The 17,990-nt window shown below is 36.4% G+C and overlaps 1 protein-coding gene across 1 annotated transcript in view; it reads right to left on the bottom strand.

Moving 5' to 3' along the window:
• The window catches only part of KCNH5 (potassium voltage-gated channel subfamily H member 5), a 244,307-nt gene that overhangs the window by 179,083 nt on the left and 47,234 nt on the right, over positions 1–17,990 (bottom strand). The window contains exons 6-7 of the mRNA XM_054567028.1: positions 17,298–17,690; positions 628–1,054 (exon numbers count right to left, since the gene is read on the bottom strand). Of these exons, the coding sequence (XP_054423003.1) occupies positions 628–1,054; positions 17,298–17,690 (820 nt within the window). The remainder of the gene's footprint in view (positions 1–627; positions 1,055–17,297; positions 17,691–17,990) is intronic.

Raw genomic sequence — 17,990 nt, 5'->3', positions numbered from 1 at the left:
AGGTACCATGCTAAACCCTAGATACTCTTGTCATTGCTGGATAGGTTTATATTTACTAATCCTTACATTATCTCAAACAGGCATATATCCAACCTAGAGTGTTTGTAATGGAAATTATAAACCTTTTTTACTAGTCTCGTTGTAAAACCTGCATAAAACTATATCTTGAAGTCAACTTTAATTCAGTTATTTGGTAAAATATTTTCTAAGCTATGTATCTCACAACAGATCCTGCCTGCTTTTCTGGAATTGAATTCATTGCCAACAAAACCTATGGAATGTGCCAGGTGCTGCCTGTCTAGATTCTGGTCTCCCTGGGAAAGAGCTCTGCCAGGTACAACATTGTGAACAGAATTGAATCACAGTTTCCATTTGGATTCTTGTCTCACTCTAGCCACACTATTTTAAATGTGTTAACATATTCTGAAAAGTAAAATATATTATTTTGCATTTTTCACTTTCTAAACTTGAATAAAAATCAAACCAATGAAAATGATATGGATTAAACACCTTTAGAAAACAAAGTAGTTTCCTTTTCATCCTGCCAGGGATTGGAGCATGGAAAAGTGCCAACAACAATCATTTGTAAAGTAAAAAAAAAAAAAAAATTTAAAGCAAGATACTTACAGCCAACCATCATCATGGCCACCGAAAACATCTTCTCCACATCTGTGGTAGGAGCTATGTTTCCAAATCCTATGGTTGTAAGGCTTGTCATGGTAAAGTAGAGAGAGGACACGTACAGTGAATCCTTGCTGGGTCCTCCTTCCCATATCCCTGTACTGGTATTGAATCGATACGGAGTCCCAATGCTCAAGGCCAGCTGGTATAGCCAGCTGTCTTTCTGGATGTTGTTCGTGACTTCATTGATGACCTCGTAGTCCCCAATGCTGTACCATATGCAGGCCAACCAGTGGGCAACCAGTCCAAACACACATACCAGGAGCACAAGGACCGCGGCTCCGTACTCTAAGTAATGGTCCAATTTCCTAGCAACACGGCCCAGTCGCAAGAGACGCACCACTTTTAAAGAACTGAAGAGACTGCTGATTCCCTGAATAAAAGAAAAGAAATGGCATAGGGTTTCAGAAAAGAAAACAGTACAATGGCTTACCTTCATGAACTTGATCATCACCCACTTATATACTAATAACATAATCATAATATAGCTCTGACTTTGTCAACAAAAAAGCTGAAATTATAACAAAACTTTTTTGGAATGCAGATTTCTTCCCACTCAAAAATAAGCTATTGGTGAATTCTTACACAAAATATTTCATTAGCTAAGAAAGACACAATTTATTTTCATAAGTGCAGTATAAATAGCACAGAGAAAAAACCAAAGGATAGAATTGCTCAAATGCAATATATAGTAGAAATAGGGTGATGAGTTCAGACCTTTTATTACTTCTCCTATAAGATTTTTTCTCTAAAATACTTATTTTTATTTCTTACTTTATAATAGCTCCAAACAGAAAAATGTCTGAAAAAGGAATCCAAATCTTACAGGCAAGCAAATAGAAAATATTTCTGTGCATATGGGGAGAATAGGCAAACACCATTGTTGGTTCCACTACCTCCGGTCACAGTCATGATAAGCACTAAATTTGAGAAAGTGAAGAGTAATCTCTAAATGGGTACATAACCTACCAAAGCCTATCATCTTCTAGAAATAGTCACAGAAAAGAATGTCCAAAGGGAACAGCAGCAGAACAAATCATATTTTGTTGAAAAGCTTAAAATTCCAAATACAGCATTATACAAATGGAAATATAGCACAGGCTTTCTTAAATCAACGAAGGTCCCATAGTTACTTTTTTGGAAGCACATAATAAGCCACCTGGGAAGACAGGATAACCGCATTCCTGATACAGGGAGGGAAGATACAGCAGTGAACCCGGAAGCTTCTAATCTGATCATCACCTCCAATCTCATGGAGTCCGTGATGTCCTTAGTACTAATTCTGTCTCCCAGAAGGGTTGCAAGAAATCTAACATAACTTACCCTGAGCTTAATTCTAACCAACAAGGGGGAACTGGTTAGGGTGGTGGAACAGAGGAGACATTAATAAGACTCTAAGTTATGGCATCATAAAGTTCTTGACAGTTAAGGTAGAAAGGTAAAAAAATGTATTTGGTTATATTATTTTCTATAAAACTGAAATATTTCTAAATAAAAGCTTGAAAGAGAGAGAAAAAAAAACCAAAAACAAAGAGAAGTAGAACCAGGAGACACTGTGGAAGTGAAAGAGTTGCAGAAGCATCCTGACAGTTTTTTGTTCCAACCTTGATGTCCTCAAGCCTGGCTCTGTTTCAATTCCCACTCTCAAATGTTGTGGCATAAATGAAGCCTTAAAATAAATTCTCATTTCACTTGAACACTTGGGGAGAAAAAAAGGCACTGAACTTTAGGTAGATCAAAAGAGTAGCATCAATAAAATTCAGAAGATGAGTTAGCACAATTCAATGACATGAGATGTTGAGACGTAAGAAGATTCAAAGGAACTTGGAAACCCTAAAAAATGGAACTATGTAACCATCCCACATATATGTGGAGTCTAATGAACAAAATACACCCATGAACAGGACAGAAACAAAGGAACAGATACATGGAACAGACTGACAGCTGTCAGAGGGGTGGGGGAGAATGGATGAAAGAAAGTGAAGGGGTCAGCCAAAGAACACACAGGCATAACAATAACGTGGTCATGGTCTGAGGGAAGGGGGTGGTGAGGACTGGGTGGAGCTGGGCAAAGGAGGGGTGGGGGATGAGGACACCTATAATAGTGTAAATGACAGAAGTAAAGTTTAAATTAATTGGACAAAACTAAGCATTTGTTGAGAACCTCTCCAAGCCAAGATCCGGAGTTGCGTCCTGGGGACTTTAAGGTAAATACGCCTTGCTTCTGCTCTGAAGAAACCCACAATCAAAGTGCATGAAAAACTCAGGGTTAAATTAAAGAATAAAAGTAGTGTTGCTGTAGATGTCATTCCTTGGTTAACAAAAATCTTTAAAGGAACTGTGGTACGTCTGTTTAACTCTGCAAAGAAAAGTCATTTCTACCTGAATTCTCATCTCTAAAAGAAAGAGAAGGGAAAACATAGGAGAGTCTTTATCCACTCAAACTAAAAAACAGTTCCAGTTCTGCACCAGAATGTAAAGACTGAGGACCTACTGGAACGTGGCCGCGGTGACAGGACATTCTCCTCATCTCTGATGCAGGCAGATTCCTCCAAAGCAAGGCAGTCCACCCTGAGGGGCACCTGCTCTGGGCTCCACTTCAGAGAAAAGCACATTTTCTATAGTCATGTCCAACACCACTCCAATATCACAAAATATTTTGTAAACTCTCTGACAGGGGCTCTATGCTACCACTTTCTCCTGGGTTTTAGCCAACTCCCCCACAGTCATTTCTTTCCAAATCATTTTCTAGGGCTGCCCTTCTCCATGCTACCATTATGTGTGAGGATTCTCTTCAGGATCATCCTCAGCCCTTTCCTGGTTGATTTAATGCATATCCATGTTTAGCTGACTTCTACAGATGGATGATTCCCAGGTTCACTTCTTAGCACAAAACTCTCCAATGTGTTCCTGAAACAGAAGCCAAATGTCTTCCATGCATTCCACTTCTATGTCCCGTGGGTGTTCAATGGTGGTAGGTCCCAAAGGGAACCCTTCTCTGCTCCTGAGTCAATCCTCCATCTCCCATTCTTGTGAACGACAGCAGTGCCTACCCAGTTCCTCGGACTTGGGGCTGAGCCTCAGCTCCTCCCTTCCCCACTGTATACACAGTTGCTGGTCATGTCCTGAGGATCTTACCATTCCAAGTGCCCAAGTACCCAATACATATCTACTTTTTAAATCTCTCAAAAAAGCCCCTTCTTCCCCATTTGCAAAGCCGTGCCTTAGTCGGGACTTCATGTTTTTTCTTCCTTGTAGGACAAGGTATAGCCTCTCCATTGGTCATCCTACCTCTAGTCTCACTCCCTTTAACTCGCAGATCACACTATACAGGCAACCAGCCTGTTGTTTTTTAAAATCACATCAGTCTAATTATGTCCTTCCTTAAACTAAAAGCGTTAATGCTACAGGGGTATTCACTGTCTACTCTCACACGGAAAGCCATTCAGGACCTGGTAGCTGCCTACCTAATCCGCATCTCTCCCACACCTGTTCCTCACGCTCTCAATGCTCAGCAACACGTAGTTCCTAAAGTGCCCATTCTGCCTCATGTGACATTACAAGCTGTTCCTTCTTCTGGAAGGGTTAGTCACTCCCACACTCTTGGTGGCTAAGGTTTTACGGTTTATGACGAACATTATCCCCTCCAAGTGTATTTCTCTGGCTTCTCCCACTCCCCCCACCATCTTCACTGCCTCACCCTCACCCTCTGTCTGACTCTGAGAGTCAGGTGTCCTTCCTTTGTGTTATCAGATATATTTGCACATCTCCATTATAACAGTTATCACAGTATCCCTTTATGACAAACCTCCCTGTTTGCGTGCACGACATCCCAGGAAACTCTAAACCACTTGAAGAATATATCCAGTGTCCATTACAAAGCTTGGCATACAGTAATATGTTAAGCCAACAATACATTTAGCAAATGAAGGGAAAAAAAATTGCAGCACAAGCAAATGTGGATGATATGAATTTGGGGGATTTTAGTTAGTAATAAACTCAACGTGATTTAACAGTAAAATATAGACAACAAAACAGTTAATGTAACTTTGAGTTACCTGAATAAAGGTACAGCAGCAAGTATGAAAGAGAAATTCTTTTAATTTCACTGCTGGCCAGACCACAGCCATAGGAGATGTGTAAAATATATTCAGAAGAGGACCGATTTTAAGAAAACTCAAAAATATATCCTATTAGGCAATGCATTAAAAAAATGGAAAAAAAGAAAACTGGAGTAGGATCACAGAAGGATGCAACAAAGATTTTAACAAGCCTGTACCATATACTTCCACATAGTAAACCAAGCAGAAAACAAGATTCTTCATTGTTACTTGGAAGTCAGACAAGATGATAACAATACTGAATAATTACTACATGCCAAGTACTGTTCCAAGAGCTTTATATGTATTTAAAATTTTAATTTTCAAAACAATTCTATGTGGCATTAAAACATAGCCCAGAAAGGAAATGTATTTAATGTGACTAAGTTTATGCAGCTAGTAAAAGGAGGAGGCGAGATTCAAATACAAGGCAGTCTGGCTTCGGACCCCTTGCTCCTCACCACTTCACTATCTGACCACACTCTGGAACTTGATATACCAAGAGCATAATGTAAAATTTAACTAAGCACATTAGTACCTGCTTCAACGTGGGCATTCTGTACATGGCTGAATAAAGGATATTAAATTCTAGCCACCCTCTTATCCCCACCTGGCACAATAGAGATCTGTGCAGGCCCTAGAACTCTATATAACCTGTAATTTCTAACATCAACAAACTCGGTTCATTCTCACAATAGCAGAATGTTTATCCCTAATGTTCATATGAGGAAACTAAGGCTCCGACAAGTCAAATAACTTGTCACACAACTAAGAAACAACAGAAGCATCACTCAGACCTAGTCTTCCAGATTCTTGGTGCATTTCCCATGACAACCAACTGCTATGCAGTCTTCCTGTCCTTACCCGCAATAATCACTATAATATTGATCTTCCTAAAAGATAACACACAGCATAAGCTCTAGGAGCTCATGATAGACATTGGTTTAAACAATATTTTCTACAGGCCTTCAAGGTCCTCTATCATATCTCTGACTACACTGCTGGGTCATTTCCCATTATGTCTTTGCATAGCAATAGTGCTCTGATCAAACCAAACTCCTTTTTGCTCCCAAATATAACTCCAAAGTTTCCTTTCGAATAGAAGTTCAAAAACTCCTATTCAAAATGAATAATACACAAATAAGCTAGCATTATTTGGAAAGTTTTTTTGTCATTACCTCATTCTTCATCATTTTGTATCAAAAAGAATTTAATGCATTCGTTATAATAAAAACTCCAAGTGAAATGACTTGGTTTTAAAATGTGATGAAATTCTTAAAACTTGAAATAACCCAAATAACCATCTTTAGTATAATGGATAAATAAATAATCACACATTCACTTAATGGAATACTACCCAAAAATAAACATGAACAGACTGGAACTATATGCAATAACGAGAATGAATCTAAAAAGCCTTATGTTGAGCAAAAAAGGCCAGACACTGAAGTATATTCTGTATCATTTCATTTATAAAAAGCTTAAAAACAGGTGGAACTCCCTTATGGAATTAGAAGTCAAGATAGTAGCTCTCTTTGTTGGGAGAGAGGTGGTAACTATGAAGGGAATGGAGGGGCTCTGGCAATATTTGGTTTCTTAATATGGCTGGTAATTACTAGGTGTATTCACTTACTGAAGATTCTTTGATCTCTACATTAAGATTGGTGTAATTTTCTCTAAGTATTCTATCTTTAAACATCAAAAATAATGTTATAGAAAACTCAATAGTTGCTGCTGTGTTGTTAACGTTTCACCACAACACATAACTCAGACTCATGATTTCTTTCACATCATAAGATTGGACGGGGGTGTTATATTCAATACTGTAAGTAAAATAAGAATTTTTTCTTATTTTATGACTCACCCTCATAACCTTTAGATCAGGTCACTAATTGTATCTAATTCCTTGCTGAAATTTTTTTTTAATCACCATTTATTCCCCCTCACCCTATTCCAGCTCCACCCATCCTCACCCACCCCGCAATCGCCATACTATTGTTCATGCCCTTGAGTTCTTTCTCTCTCTTCTTTTTTGCTCAACCCCTGCTCTGTATGAGCCTGTCTCTATTTTGCTTGTTAGTTCAGTTTGTTCTTCAGATTCCACATGGGAGAGAAATTATATGGTACTTGTCTTTCTTTGACTAGCTTATTTCACTTAGCATAATGTTCTCCAGGTCCATCCATGCTGTTGCAAAGGATAAATTTTTTCTTTTTCATGGCAGAGTAGTATTCCATCGTAGAAATGTACCATAGCTTTTTTATCCACTCATCTACTGATGGGCATTTTGATTTGTTGGGAATTTTTACTTCACCCATTGGTAATACTGGATACTTATAGGCCATTCTCAAAAATTCCCTGCTTCTATACTACCACCCTTGACAACAACTTCTTGGTTCTATGTTTTCCATCAGTTACATCTGCTCATTCATTTTCTGCTTCATTTCACTCCATACTTTCCAGTCTTCAGGGCCCACTTCTGCCTTCCAGTGGCTCTCTGCCTCTTTCCCCACCTCTGAGCTCTAAGCACACAAATCCCTGGGTTTCTCCTGGTGGAAGAGAATATCAAACACAACAAATGCATTACAGAACACGGAGGTTTAATGGAGAACTTTCAATCATCAGCTTTCCTCCTTTCTGGACAAATAGCATAACGAACAATAGCCAGAAGACATCTCTGCATTATTAATTTTTCAAGTCATTTTTCTGGATTCCCACATTAAAGAGATGCAAGATGCTATCAGCATAAAAATAATATCTCTCCATGATAAAGTCATTTAAAATACAAATCAGCCCTGGCTGGTGTGATTCAGTGGATTGAGCGCTGGCCTGTGAGCCAAAAGGTAACTGGTTTAATTCTTAGTCAGGGCACATGCCTGGGTTGCAGACCAAGGCCCCAGTTGGGGTTGTGCAAGAGGCAACCAATTGATGTTTCTCTCCCTCTCTTTCTCCCTCCCTTCCCCTCTCTCTAAAAGTAAATAACTAAAATCTTAAAAAAATAAAAATAAAAAATAATAAAATACAAATCAATTCTCTCATTTGATTATCACTAATGAACTCAGCTGATATTATTTCCTATCCTCTTTCCTTCTTGCTTTATAATCAGAAAAGGTATGATCAACAACCTTTCTTGTGCAAGGATACAGGACAATCAGGGGGGGGTGACAGTACAGGAAGACAGACCTGTAATAGCCAGGTGCATGGGTTTCACCTACATCTTGCATTCTCAGACACAGAATGTTGTAGTAGATTGGAAAAGAAAAAAACACCTGTAGTTATTTCCTTTCCTGTATCCACAACCCTTGGCAATGTGACTTTTCAACTCTTCTATCAAGAGATAAGGTATCTTTCCCCACCCTTGATTACAGGCTGGCCTTATGACTTGCTTTGGCCAAAAGGATGTGGTGTAAGTGATATTGAGCTAGATCTAAGCTTAAACCTCAAGAGGTGGAGAACATTCCCTTGTGGTCTTGGAATCCTGCCGGCTACCATGTGAAGAAGGCTTTTGGATAATGAGAGACCACATAATCCATTTGAGTCATCATAGACCAGTCAGCCACCAACCAATGCAGCAGCCTACCACAGATGCATGCAGAAACTTAGTTGAGATAAGCCAAACCTAGCCCAAGTTAGCAAAACCTACCCAGTTGATCCACAGACTCATGAATAAAAGAAATGATGGTTATTATTAACCACAAAGTTTTAAAATTGTTAGGCATGGGAAAATCTTAACTAATACAAATGTGGGGAAAGCACATTATGTGTTTATGTGCACAGAATTACATGCTTGGTGGGACATAAGATTCATGCCGGTGAATATTCCATGAGAACAGAAAATTCAAAGTTATTATTTCATATATCTCCTAAACATTTCTCAAGTCTAAACTCATGTAAAATCCTGCCATAATCCTAGGTAACTTCATTATCCATGTGGATGACCCTTTCAACAATCTGGCCTCACAGTTTCTTCACCAATTCAACTCCAACAATCTTTCCACTTCTCCTCAAACACCTACTTTGATGGTCATAATCTGAAATTTGTCATGTCCTAAGAACTTTTACCAGCTCTGAAGTCTTGAATTGAGTGGTCCTGATGTCTGAACATATCTCCTTCTCTGTTAAACTAAATAATCCAATTCCATTAACTGTAATAGTATTTCTACTTTATTGAAACTTCAGTCCGCTAGTAGATATACTTTTTCTCCCTCTACCAACCCTTTCGATTCTCCACTTTTCTCCTTTACATAGCCCTATAATTTCAACAATACTATACAACCTGAATTCTTTAGCATCTCTGTCTCTACATTATAGCCTCCATCAAAATCTGAATCCTGGCTCAACTATCAACCTGTGTTAATAACTGTTCAAGAAAGTAATAATTTTGAACATACAACAGGGCAGATTGGTTCCACTATAAATTCATTATCATCAGTCTCAAACATCTTTCAACTACCTAGCAATTTTACTGTTCTTACATATTCATCTACTTACTATATTTCACACTTTCCCTACTCTGCTCACAATTCCACCTACTCCCTCCCCCTTCAACTATATCCTCTCCATAGACCTTTAAATGTCTCACCCATTTTTTAAAAATTGCTATTCCCCATCTTTCTCTGATGTTCTATAATTCAGCTCTCCCCAGTCTCCCAGAAATCTAGCTTCTGGACCTCCCAGATCTGTATTCAAATGCATACTACAAAGAGGATGTTCCTATTGTTTGAATGCCCAGTGACAACAACTTTTACACTGTTATGGTTTCTAGGAAATCTGCATTACTTCTTTTCAAACAGAATGCTTTTCTTTAATGGACTCTGTCTTCCCTGCCTCACAGTTCTCTTTTTAAAAAAATCACACATCCAGTTCATGAGTTCCTAGTAAATCAAATTACCTTTGGAGAGCACAGCAACTGAGACAATCTTAAAAATGAAAAGTGTTATAAAGTCCTCCAAGTCATTCTGGACCTGCATTATGTTAAAGGATCAAACTGTGATTCTGAGACTTATACTCTCCTATTCCCCAGCCACCACTAGCTCACTTCTACATTTTTAAGTTCTAGTTTGTTTTATGTCATTGTACCTAAATTTCCTAAAACCTTGCCAACACTTCATTGCTTTAAGTCAGTAAATCACCAATATGCACTAAGAAAGGATTACCAAGGAGATGCACCATATTCTACACCATCACCAGGCTTAAAATCTGAAGAGGAGAGAAATGAAATAATAATATCCCCTCAAACAGGCAGAATTCTACAAGTGAAACTCATTCATGTCTCTTTTTCCCATTTATTCCTTATAAGTACCCTGTGATGTAAGTTAGGCATTCCTTCCTTTGCCAGAGTAACCATCCAAAGGATCACAACATATGTGTCCTTAGGGAAGGCCTAAGATCCAGATCACCCAACAACTGGTACTGTGCTTATGAACACAAAGCAACAAAAGAAAAATAATTTACATATGTTAATATGCAGGCATATGAAGATAAAATATGGTGATGATATGCATTAGAGTTGCTCAGGAATAATGTAGGAAGGTTTCCTGTAAGAAGTATGTTCCAGAAAGTTGGATATTATATAATAGATAATAGAGAGGCAATCTACAGAAACTAAACTGAAAAGAAGGCCAACAATGCATAAAATAGTGTTAGCAAAGAAACAAATAGACATGTAGATAGCTCTAAGTAAATACTAAAATTATATAAAGCAATAATATGATAATTAAAACAAAAAGATTCAAACAATGTAGAACCAAAATACAAGACAATAATTTGAAAGATGAGAAGGTGAACAGAGGTCCTTAAATTATTTAGAAGAAAAGATAATAATAAGTCAAATACTGATGCTAAAATGCTGATCTGCATGTTATGAGTAATCAGTTAGAAATATTTCCATACCAGTGGGGAGACCCAGGAGATTAAAGAAAACCTCAATCAATCCAAAATATAGCATATTATTGTCAATCTGTGCCATTATTTTGTCTTTTCTTTTTAAAAGCTCAATTTTTTTTCCATTATCAAGATATGATCTGGATGGATGGTTTGGAAAACATGCAGGAATTTTTTGTTTTAATTTTCTGTAATATTGATATCAATTTTTAAACTGTCTAGGACTCCATGTATTGTTTTACCTTCCTTTAAGATGCATTTTAGTGTTTTAGCCTTGGACTTTAAATTTTTTCCTCTTGGAGATTTAGGTTGGTCCTAAAATGCTGTCATACTCTTTCAGCTTTTACTTAATACTTTAGACAACAAATTAGATGATCTTATAATCATATTATTATCTAGCAATATGTTTTGTTTAATGTTGTATTTTAAGATGTTAGCTTACAAAAATGTTTATAACATACATGCATATTAAATAAAATTTTGAAAATATAAAAATATATAGCAGAAAATAAGAAAACTAAAGTCAGAGAGAAAAAGCAAAGAAAAAAACTTTAAATAGGAAAATAAAATGCTCTATAAGTAAATCAAAGTATAATTAATGTCAATAACTATACACAGATTAAACTTACCAGTTAAGAATGTTCAAAATATACAGGCTGTTTATAATAAATACAGCTACAATATAATAATCTAGAATAATAAACAGTTAAAGTATAGAAATATATACTTGCATACCAAACTGAATTTAGCTTTAGTAGTATCAAACCAATAGAACTAAGGGGAAAAAAGCATTATTACATACAAAAAAGTTAGAAAGTAATATTGAGGATACCTTGCATAAAGTATAGCAAAAAAAAATAATAATTTGAAAATAGGAAATTGGGAGAAATCCAAGGAAGTTAGAGGATTTTTCCAGTAAGTACAATATCCAAATAAAAGAACAGTAAGAGAGGAAAAAAAAACAGAGAAAGGCAGTGGGAGAGAGAAGGTGAAGAACATAGGGGGTAAAATCAATACATGCTCTTTACAGATTGAAAAGGCAACCCAGTCATTGCTCAGTAAAACTAATAAAAACAGACCCATACTAAGGTATATCATGAGTAAGTTTCAGAACTACAGGACAGAGAAGACACCCCAAACTTTCAGCAAGAGAAAACAGGTCACATGTTTCTCACAAATCACACAATGGCTTCAAGTTGCTTAACGGAATTATTAGACAGTAAACCAAAGTGGTATTATGACTTTCCAATTTTTTTTAACTTTATTTTTTAAGATTATTTATTTATTTCTTTTTAGACAGAGGGGAAGGGAGAGAGAAAGAGAGTGAGAGAAACATCAATGTGCGGTTGCCTCTCGCACACTCCCTACTAAGAACCTGGCCTGCAACGTAGGCAGGTGCCCTGACTGGGAATCAAACCAGCAATACTTTGGTTTGCAGGCCAGCACTCAATCCACTGAGCCATATCAGCCAGGGTCACTTTTAAATTTCTGAAGAGAAATTATCACTAGCCTGGAATACTACAACTAGCCAAACTGTCAATCAGGTGGGAGGATAGAAAGAAGACATACTTGTTTAAGAAAATGACATTGATAGAATATTGCTTTCATTAATGTAACAAGTAGAGATTTAGACAATTAATAGTCAGTGGTAAGTACATAAAACTAAGCAAATGACAAAACCAGACAGTTATCAACTCTCAGAAAAAAATGGAAAACACAGAAATGGAGAAGTAATAAACAGCATATTTGTAATCATTGTGATATAAACACTAGTATTTATTGAATCAAACAGATAAATATGTTGTGAGAATGGGGTGATGAAAATAGTGCATGCATATAGTGAGGACAGGCAAAAAAGGGGGGATTAAAACCTCAAATTCCATAGTGAGAAGTCAAAGACAAGGCCTAACATTGAGAAACCAAAAGGTAGATACATAATCTTATTGTTTGGTAACATGGAAGCAAATAATAAAAGAATTCTCCAAACAATTCTAAAGTGGCTGCTTTTAGCTTCTGATCTTTTATAAAACTAGATATTGCCATTATTTTTCTTCTTTTAAATTTTATTTCTTTATTGATTTAATCTTTATTGTATTTTTTTTCCATTACCATTTGGTCCCCTTAAATACCCCTCACCTCAGCAATCACCACACTGTTGTCCATGCCCATGAGTCCTTTTCCTTTTTCCTCTATCCCTCCACCCCCTTACCTCTCCCCCACCAGCTGCCATCCTCCTCTCCATCTATGAGGCTGTCCTCATGTTTCTTATTAGTTCACTTCGTTCATTTGATTCCACATATGAATGAAATCATATGGTATTTGTCTTTCTCTGACCGGCTTATTTCACTAAGCATAATATTCTCCAGGTCCATCCATACTGTTGCAAAGGGTAAGATTTTCTTCCTTTTAACAGCCAAGTAGTAGTCCATTGTTTGAATGTCCCATACTTGTTTTATCCACTCATCTACTGACGGACACAGGCTGTTTCCATATGTTGTCAATTGTAAATAACACTGCCATGAACATAGGGGTGCTTATGTTCTTTTGAATTAGTGTTTTGTGTTCTTTTGAATATATTCCCAGAAGTGGGATCACTGGGTCAAAAGGCAAATCTATTTTTAATTTTTTGATATCTCCATACTGCCTTCCACAGTGACTGCACCAATCTGCATTCATACCAGCAGTGCAAAAGGGCTGCCCTTTCTCCACATCTTCATCAGCACTTGTTGTTTGTTGATTTATTGATGATAGCCATATCAACAGGTTTGAGATGATACCTCATTGTGGTTTTACTTTGCATTTCTCTGATTATTAGTGACATTGAGCATTTTTTCATATGTCTATTGGCCATCTGCATGTCCTCTTTGGAGAAATGTCTATTCAGGTTCTTTGCATATTTTTTGAATTGGGGGGTCTTTATAAATTTTGGCTATTAACCCTTTATCAGATGTATCAGAAAATATGTTCCCCCACTCAGTGGACTGTCTTTTTATTTTGTTGATGGTTTCCTTTGCTGTGCAAAAACTTTTTAGGTAGATGTAGTCCCATTAGTTTATTTTTTTACTTGTTTCCCTTGCCTGGGGAGATATATCTGATAAAATATTGGGTACAAGCAATGTCTGAGATTGTGCTGCCTAATCAGATAAAGACACTACAAAGAAAGAAAATTATAGGTCAATGTCCCTGATGAACATAAACACTAAAATCTTCAATAAAATGTTAGCAAACTGAATACAGCAATGTATCAAAAATATCATACGCCATCATCAAGTGGGATTTATTCCAGAAATGCAAGTTTGGTACAACATTCACAAATCAATAAATAAGATTCACCACATAAACAAAATGAAGAATAAAAACCACATGATCATATCAATAGATGCAGAAAAGGCATTTGATAAAAATGCAACACAAAGTTATGATAAAAACTCTCAGCAAAATGGGATTAGAGGGAACATACCTAAACATAATAAAGGCCATATATGACCAACCCACTGCCAGCATCATACTCACTGAGCAGAAACTAAAAGTGGTCCCCTTCAGATTGGGAACAAGAGAGGGATGTCCACTTACACCTCTTTTATTCAACATAGTACTGGAAGTCCTAGCCATAGCAGTCAGACAAGAAGAATAAAAGGCATCCAAATTGGAAAGGGAGAACTAAAGCTGTCATTATTTGCAGATGACATGATACTGTACACAGAGAACCACAAAGATTCCACCAAGAAACTACTATAACTGATCAGCAAAGTAGCAGGATACAAAATTAATATTCAGAAACCAGTTGCATTTTTATATGCCAATAATGGACTAACAAAAAGGGAAATTAAGAAAACAAATCCATTCACAATTGCTTCAATTAGTATAAAATACCTAGGAATAAACCTAACCAAGGATGTAGAGGACCTGTACTTGAACAATTATTAGACACTGAAGAAAGAAAGAGAAGATACAAATAAGTGGAAGTACATACCATGTTCATGGGTAGGAAGAATTAACATCATTAAAATATCTATACTAGCCAAAGCAATCTACAGATTCAATGCAATTCCTACCAAGAATACAATGATGAATTTCACAGAACTAAAACAAGTATTTCAAAAATGTATATGGAACCACAAAAGGCCCCACATAGCAACAACGACCCTGAGAAAGAAGAACAAAGTTGGAGGGATCATGCTACCTACTATCAAACTATACTATAAGGTCATAGTAATCAAAACAGCATGGTACTGGCATAAAAACAGACACACATATCAATGGAATAGACTAGAGAGCCCAGAAATAAATCCACAACTTTATAGTCAATTAATGTTTGACAGATGGAGCAAGCACGTACAATGGGAGAAAGTTTCTTCAATAAATGGTGTTGGGAAAATTTTACAGATATGTGCAGTAAAATGAAACTAGACCACCTTCTTCCACCACACACAAGAATAAATTCAAAATACATTAAAGATTTAAATGTTTGACCCAAATCCCATTGTTTTTCATAGAGATGCTACCAGTTTATATTCCCTTGAGTCATATATGAGAGTACCCACACTATCATTTTATCAGTTCAGGTCCCCTAGGACTGATGCCAAGTCAGGGTTAGATGTACACTGAAAGTAAATTTTACTGAGATAAATGCCTGGGAAGAATAAAGGGAGGCGGGGGGAGGGAGCCTTCAGGCCACAATGCAGTTCTAACATCTGTAAGAAGGTAAGAAAAGATTGAGTAGGAAGAGCCTCAGACCACAGTACACATATATGGGTAGTCCAGAGCAAAAGTTGCTCAACAGGGGAGCTCTTCATTGATCAGGAATAGATGAATTATATTTAGTCATGTTTCGTTTCACCACCACATCTAGTCATTGGGGAAATTCTTAGCTTTGGAAAAATATGGCTTCATTGTGTAAACCACAGTAGATCAGAAAAAGCACCAGCTGTTGGTCAACTGTGTTCTGTGGTGCTGGTAAATGATCAACAACTGGGTCTACAGCAAGTCTTTTTTAAGTCTTTATTTACAGCATTTGCAGCTTCCTGAGTGTAAATACTCTACTATGGGCAGTTTCAAGTTACCACTGTGATAGTGTGATGACTCACTCAATGTTGAGTTTGAAAGAGCTGCTAACAATTGGCTTTCCCGAACCAGGAAGACACTAACTGTGTTCCATGCAGCAGGTTTTCCTGAAGGGAACCTCCTTAGCCACCATACTCACCAACCTAGTGTGTTAACAAAGATTTGATCTTAACACTGTGATAACCAAAAATAGTATGTCACTGCAATTTGTAGTTTTACTTTGTATTTTCCTTAAAATGAATGAGGTGGAGGATCTTTTGATATGTTTATATATTATACCAAATGCATTTATTATTATGAAATATACTTAATGTATTTTTTCCTATGAATTGAGCCAATCTTTTGATTATTTTTATTGAAATCTTTATGTCTATAGTTCTAAATAGTTAAAATCTTAATGTATTTTACTGCTTATTACCTCCTTATCACATGATTAGCATTTTCAAAATTAACTCCTCTCAACCATTTCCAGAGCATAAATAGGAGAGAAACAAATGTACCTTTAACAGCTTGATGTAGGTAAAATCTTTAAGTAGATTTTATGATTCCTTTTTTCCCATAAATTTTAAAGTAACAATTACAGATAGAGCATCAAAATATAATGTCTACATGCAACATTCAGGCAGATAAGTTTATTAAAATATACTTAAAGTTGATTGAGTGTAGAAAATTTATGGAGAAAAACATTTACTAAAGAAAAGTTTAGATCTACATTCCAACCCATATAAAATAACAATAACAGCAACAACAATGTAGTAGAGAATTTTCCATCTCAACAGTCTACAAGGACAGAGTAGAATCTTTAGGGAAATTAAATTTGTAGTATTTTAATTATGAACACATTTTAATAACAGATATATTCTATATTGGCTCATTTATGTATTGTTAGTTGATATTATTGGTTGCATCCTATTAGCTTGCTATAGCAAGTTGAAATTATCCACTAGTAAACTAGAGACTAAGAAGTTCTGAATGAAGTTGTCTTTTATGATATTATACATATTTTAAGTATTTTTATTGTGCAGGTAACACTGAATTAGCAGAACCTTCAATTGGACCAGACATCTACTATAATCTCTAACTACAAATTTACTTAAAATTTAAAGCAAAAGCTATAAAGAAGAAACCAAAAAGGCAAAAATTCAAGAATTGCTTTTCCAAAGAAGTTTTCTTATCTTTATGTTAATTCAATCACTGTTACCATATATGTCTAGTATATATGGTAACAAAATTCTATGGATGCATGGAGTTTTTAAATGCTCAGTTTTCCAAAGTAAATATATCTATTTAATCATCTTTCAATAAATTATCTAGTTTATAAACTGTCCCACTCCAGTGTTGCTGCTTTCCTTCTGTTCTACCTCTTCCAAACACAGCCTCCAATTCTTCCAACCACAACCTTCAACCATAGCCATTTTCCTAGTAATTAGTATTTTTAACCAGAAATCAAGTGGGGAGAGCAGATAAAAATTATTTGGTAGCAAAAAAATTTGGATTATCTACAAATTCTTTTTATCTTAATTTTCTCAAGATATGATACACAGTGCTCAAATGAAAGAGAAGACACTTACCTCATCCACATTTTCAAAGGCATTGATGATGTCGTAAGGTAAACAGGACAACAGATCAATCACAAACCAAGTTTTCAGATAATTCATCCTTATCAGCTTGGGGTCAGAAATGACCTCTCCACCAGGTCCCACAAAAGTTGTGTGAAAATTCAAAACAATGTCAACCAGAAAAATAACATCCACCACACTGTCCAGCACCAACCAGGCTATGTTGTTCTGCTTCGTTTTGAAGGAAACATTGTAAGGAACCATAATGGCGGTGTAGAAGGTAAGGATTAAAATCACCCAATCCCAAGTAGTTTTAAAAGCACAATAATGTAAAATAATGTGTGGTGGCGTCTTTGGCGCTTCTTGCTTATACTGAGGAAGGATATCTGATCCCAGCTGAAGAACCTAAAAAAGATCAAATGAATATAAATGAAATGGACAACTCTGCATAGTTAGTAATGAATTCAAACTTACTGGCAGTCAAACCAGAGTTCAGTATTTGGTAAATCTGGCTACAAACTAGAGTCATCTGAAGAAGTTTTTAAAAACACAGTACACTCATACCTAGATGCCCAGCCCAGGAAACAATTAAATTAATCTTGTGTGGGCTCTCAGAGAACCTGTATTTTCAAAAGTTTCCCAGGTGGTTATAATGTGCAGTCCAAGGTAAAAACATTACCTTCTACTTCTTTAAACTAGGTACCT

This window comes from Pteronotus mesoamericanus, unplaced genomic scaffold, assembly GCF_021234165.1.
Source record: "Pteronotus mesoamericanus isolate MK-2021 breed Mesoamerican mustached bat unplaced genomic scaffold, CSHL_Meso_final contig_182, whole genome shotgun sequence".
Classification (NCBI taxonomy): Eukaryota; Metazoa; Chordata; class Mammalia; order Chiroptera; family Mormoopidae; genus Pteronotus; species Pteronotus mesoamericanus.
The sequence above is the reverse complement of the archived record's forward strand: the minus strand, read 5'-3'. Positions and strand labels throughout refer to the sequence as shown.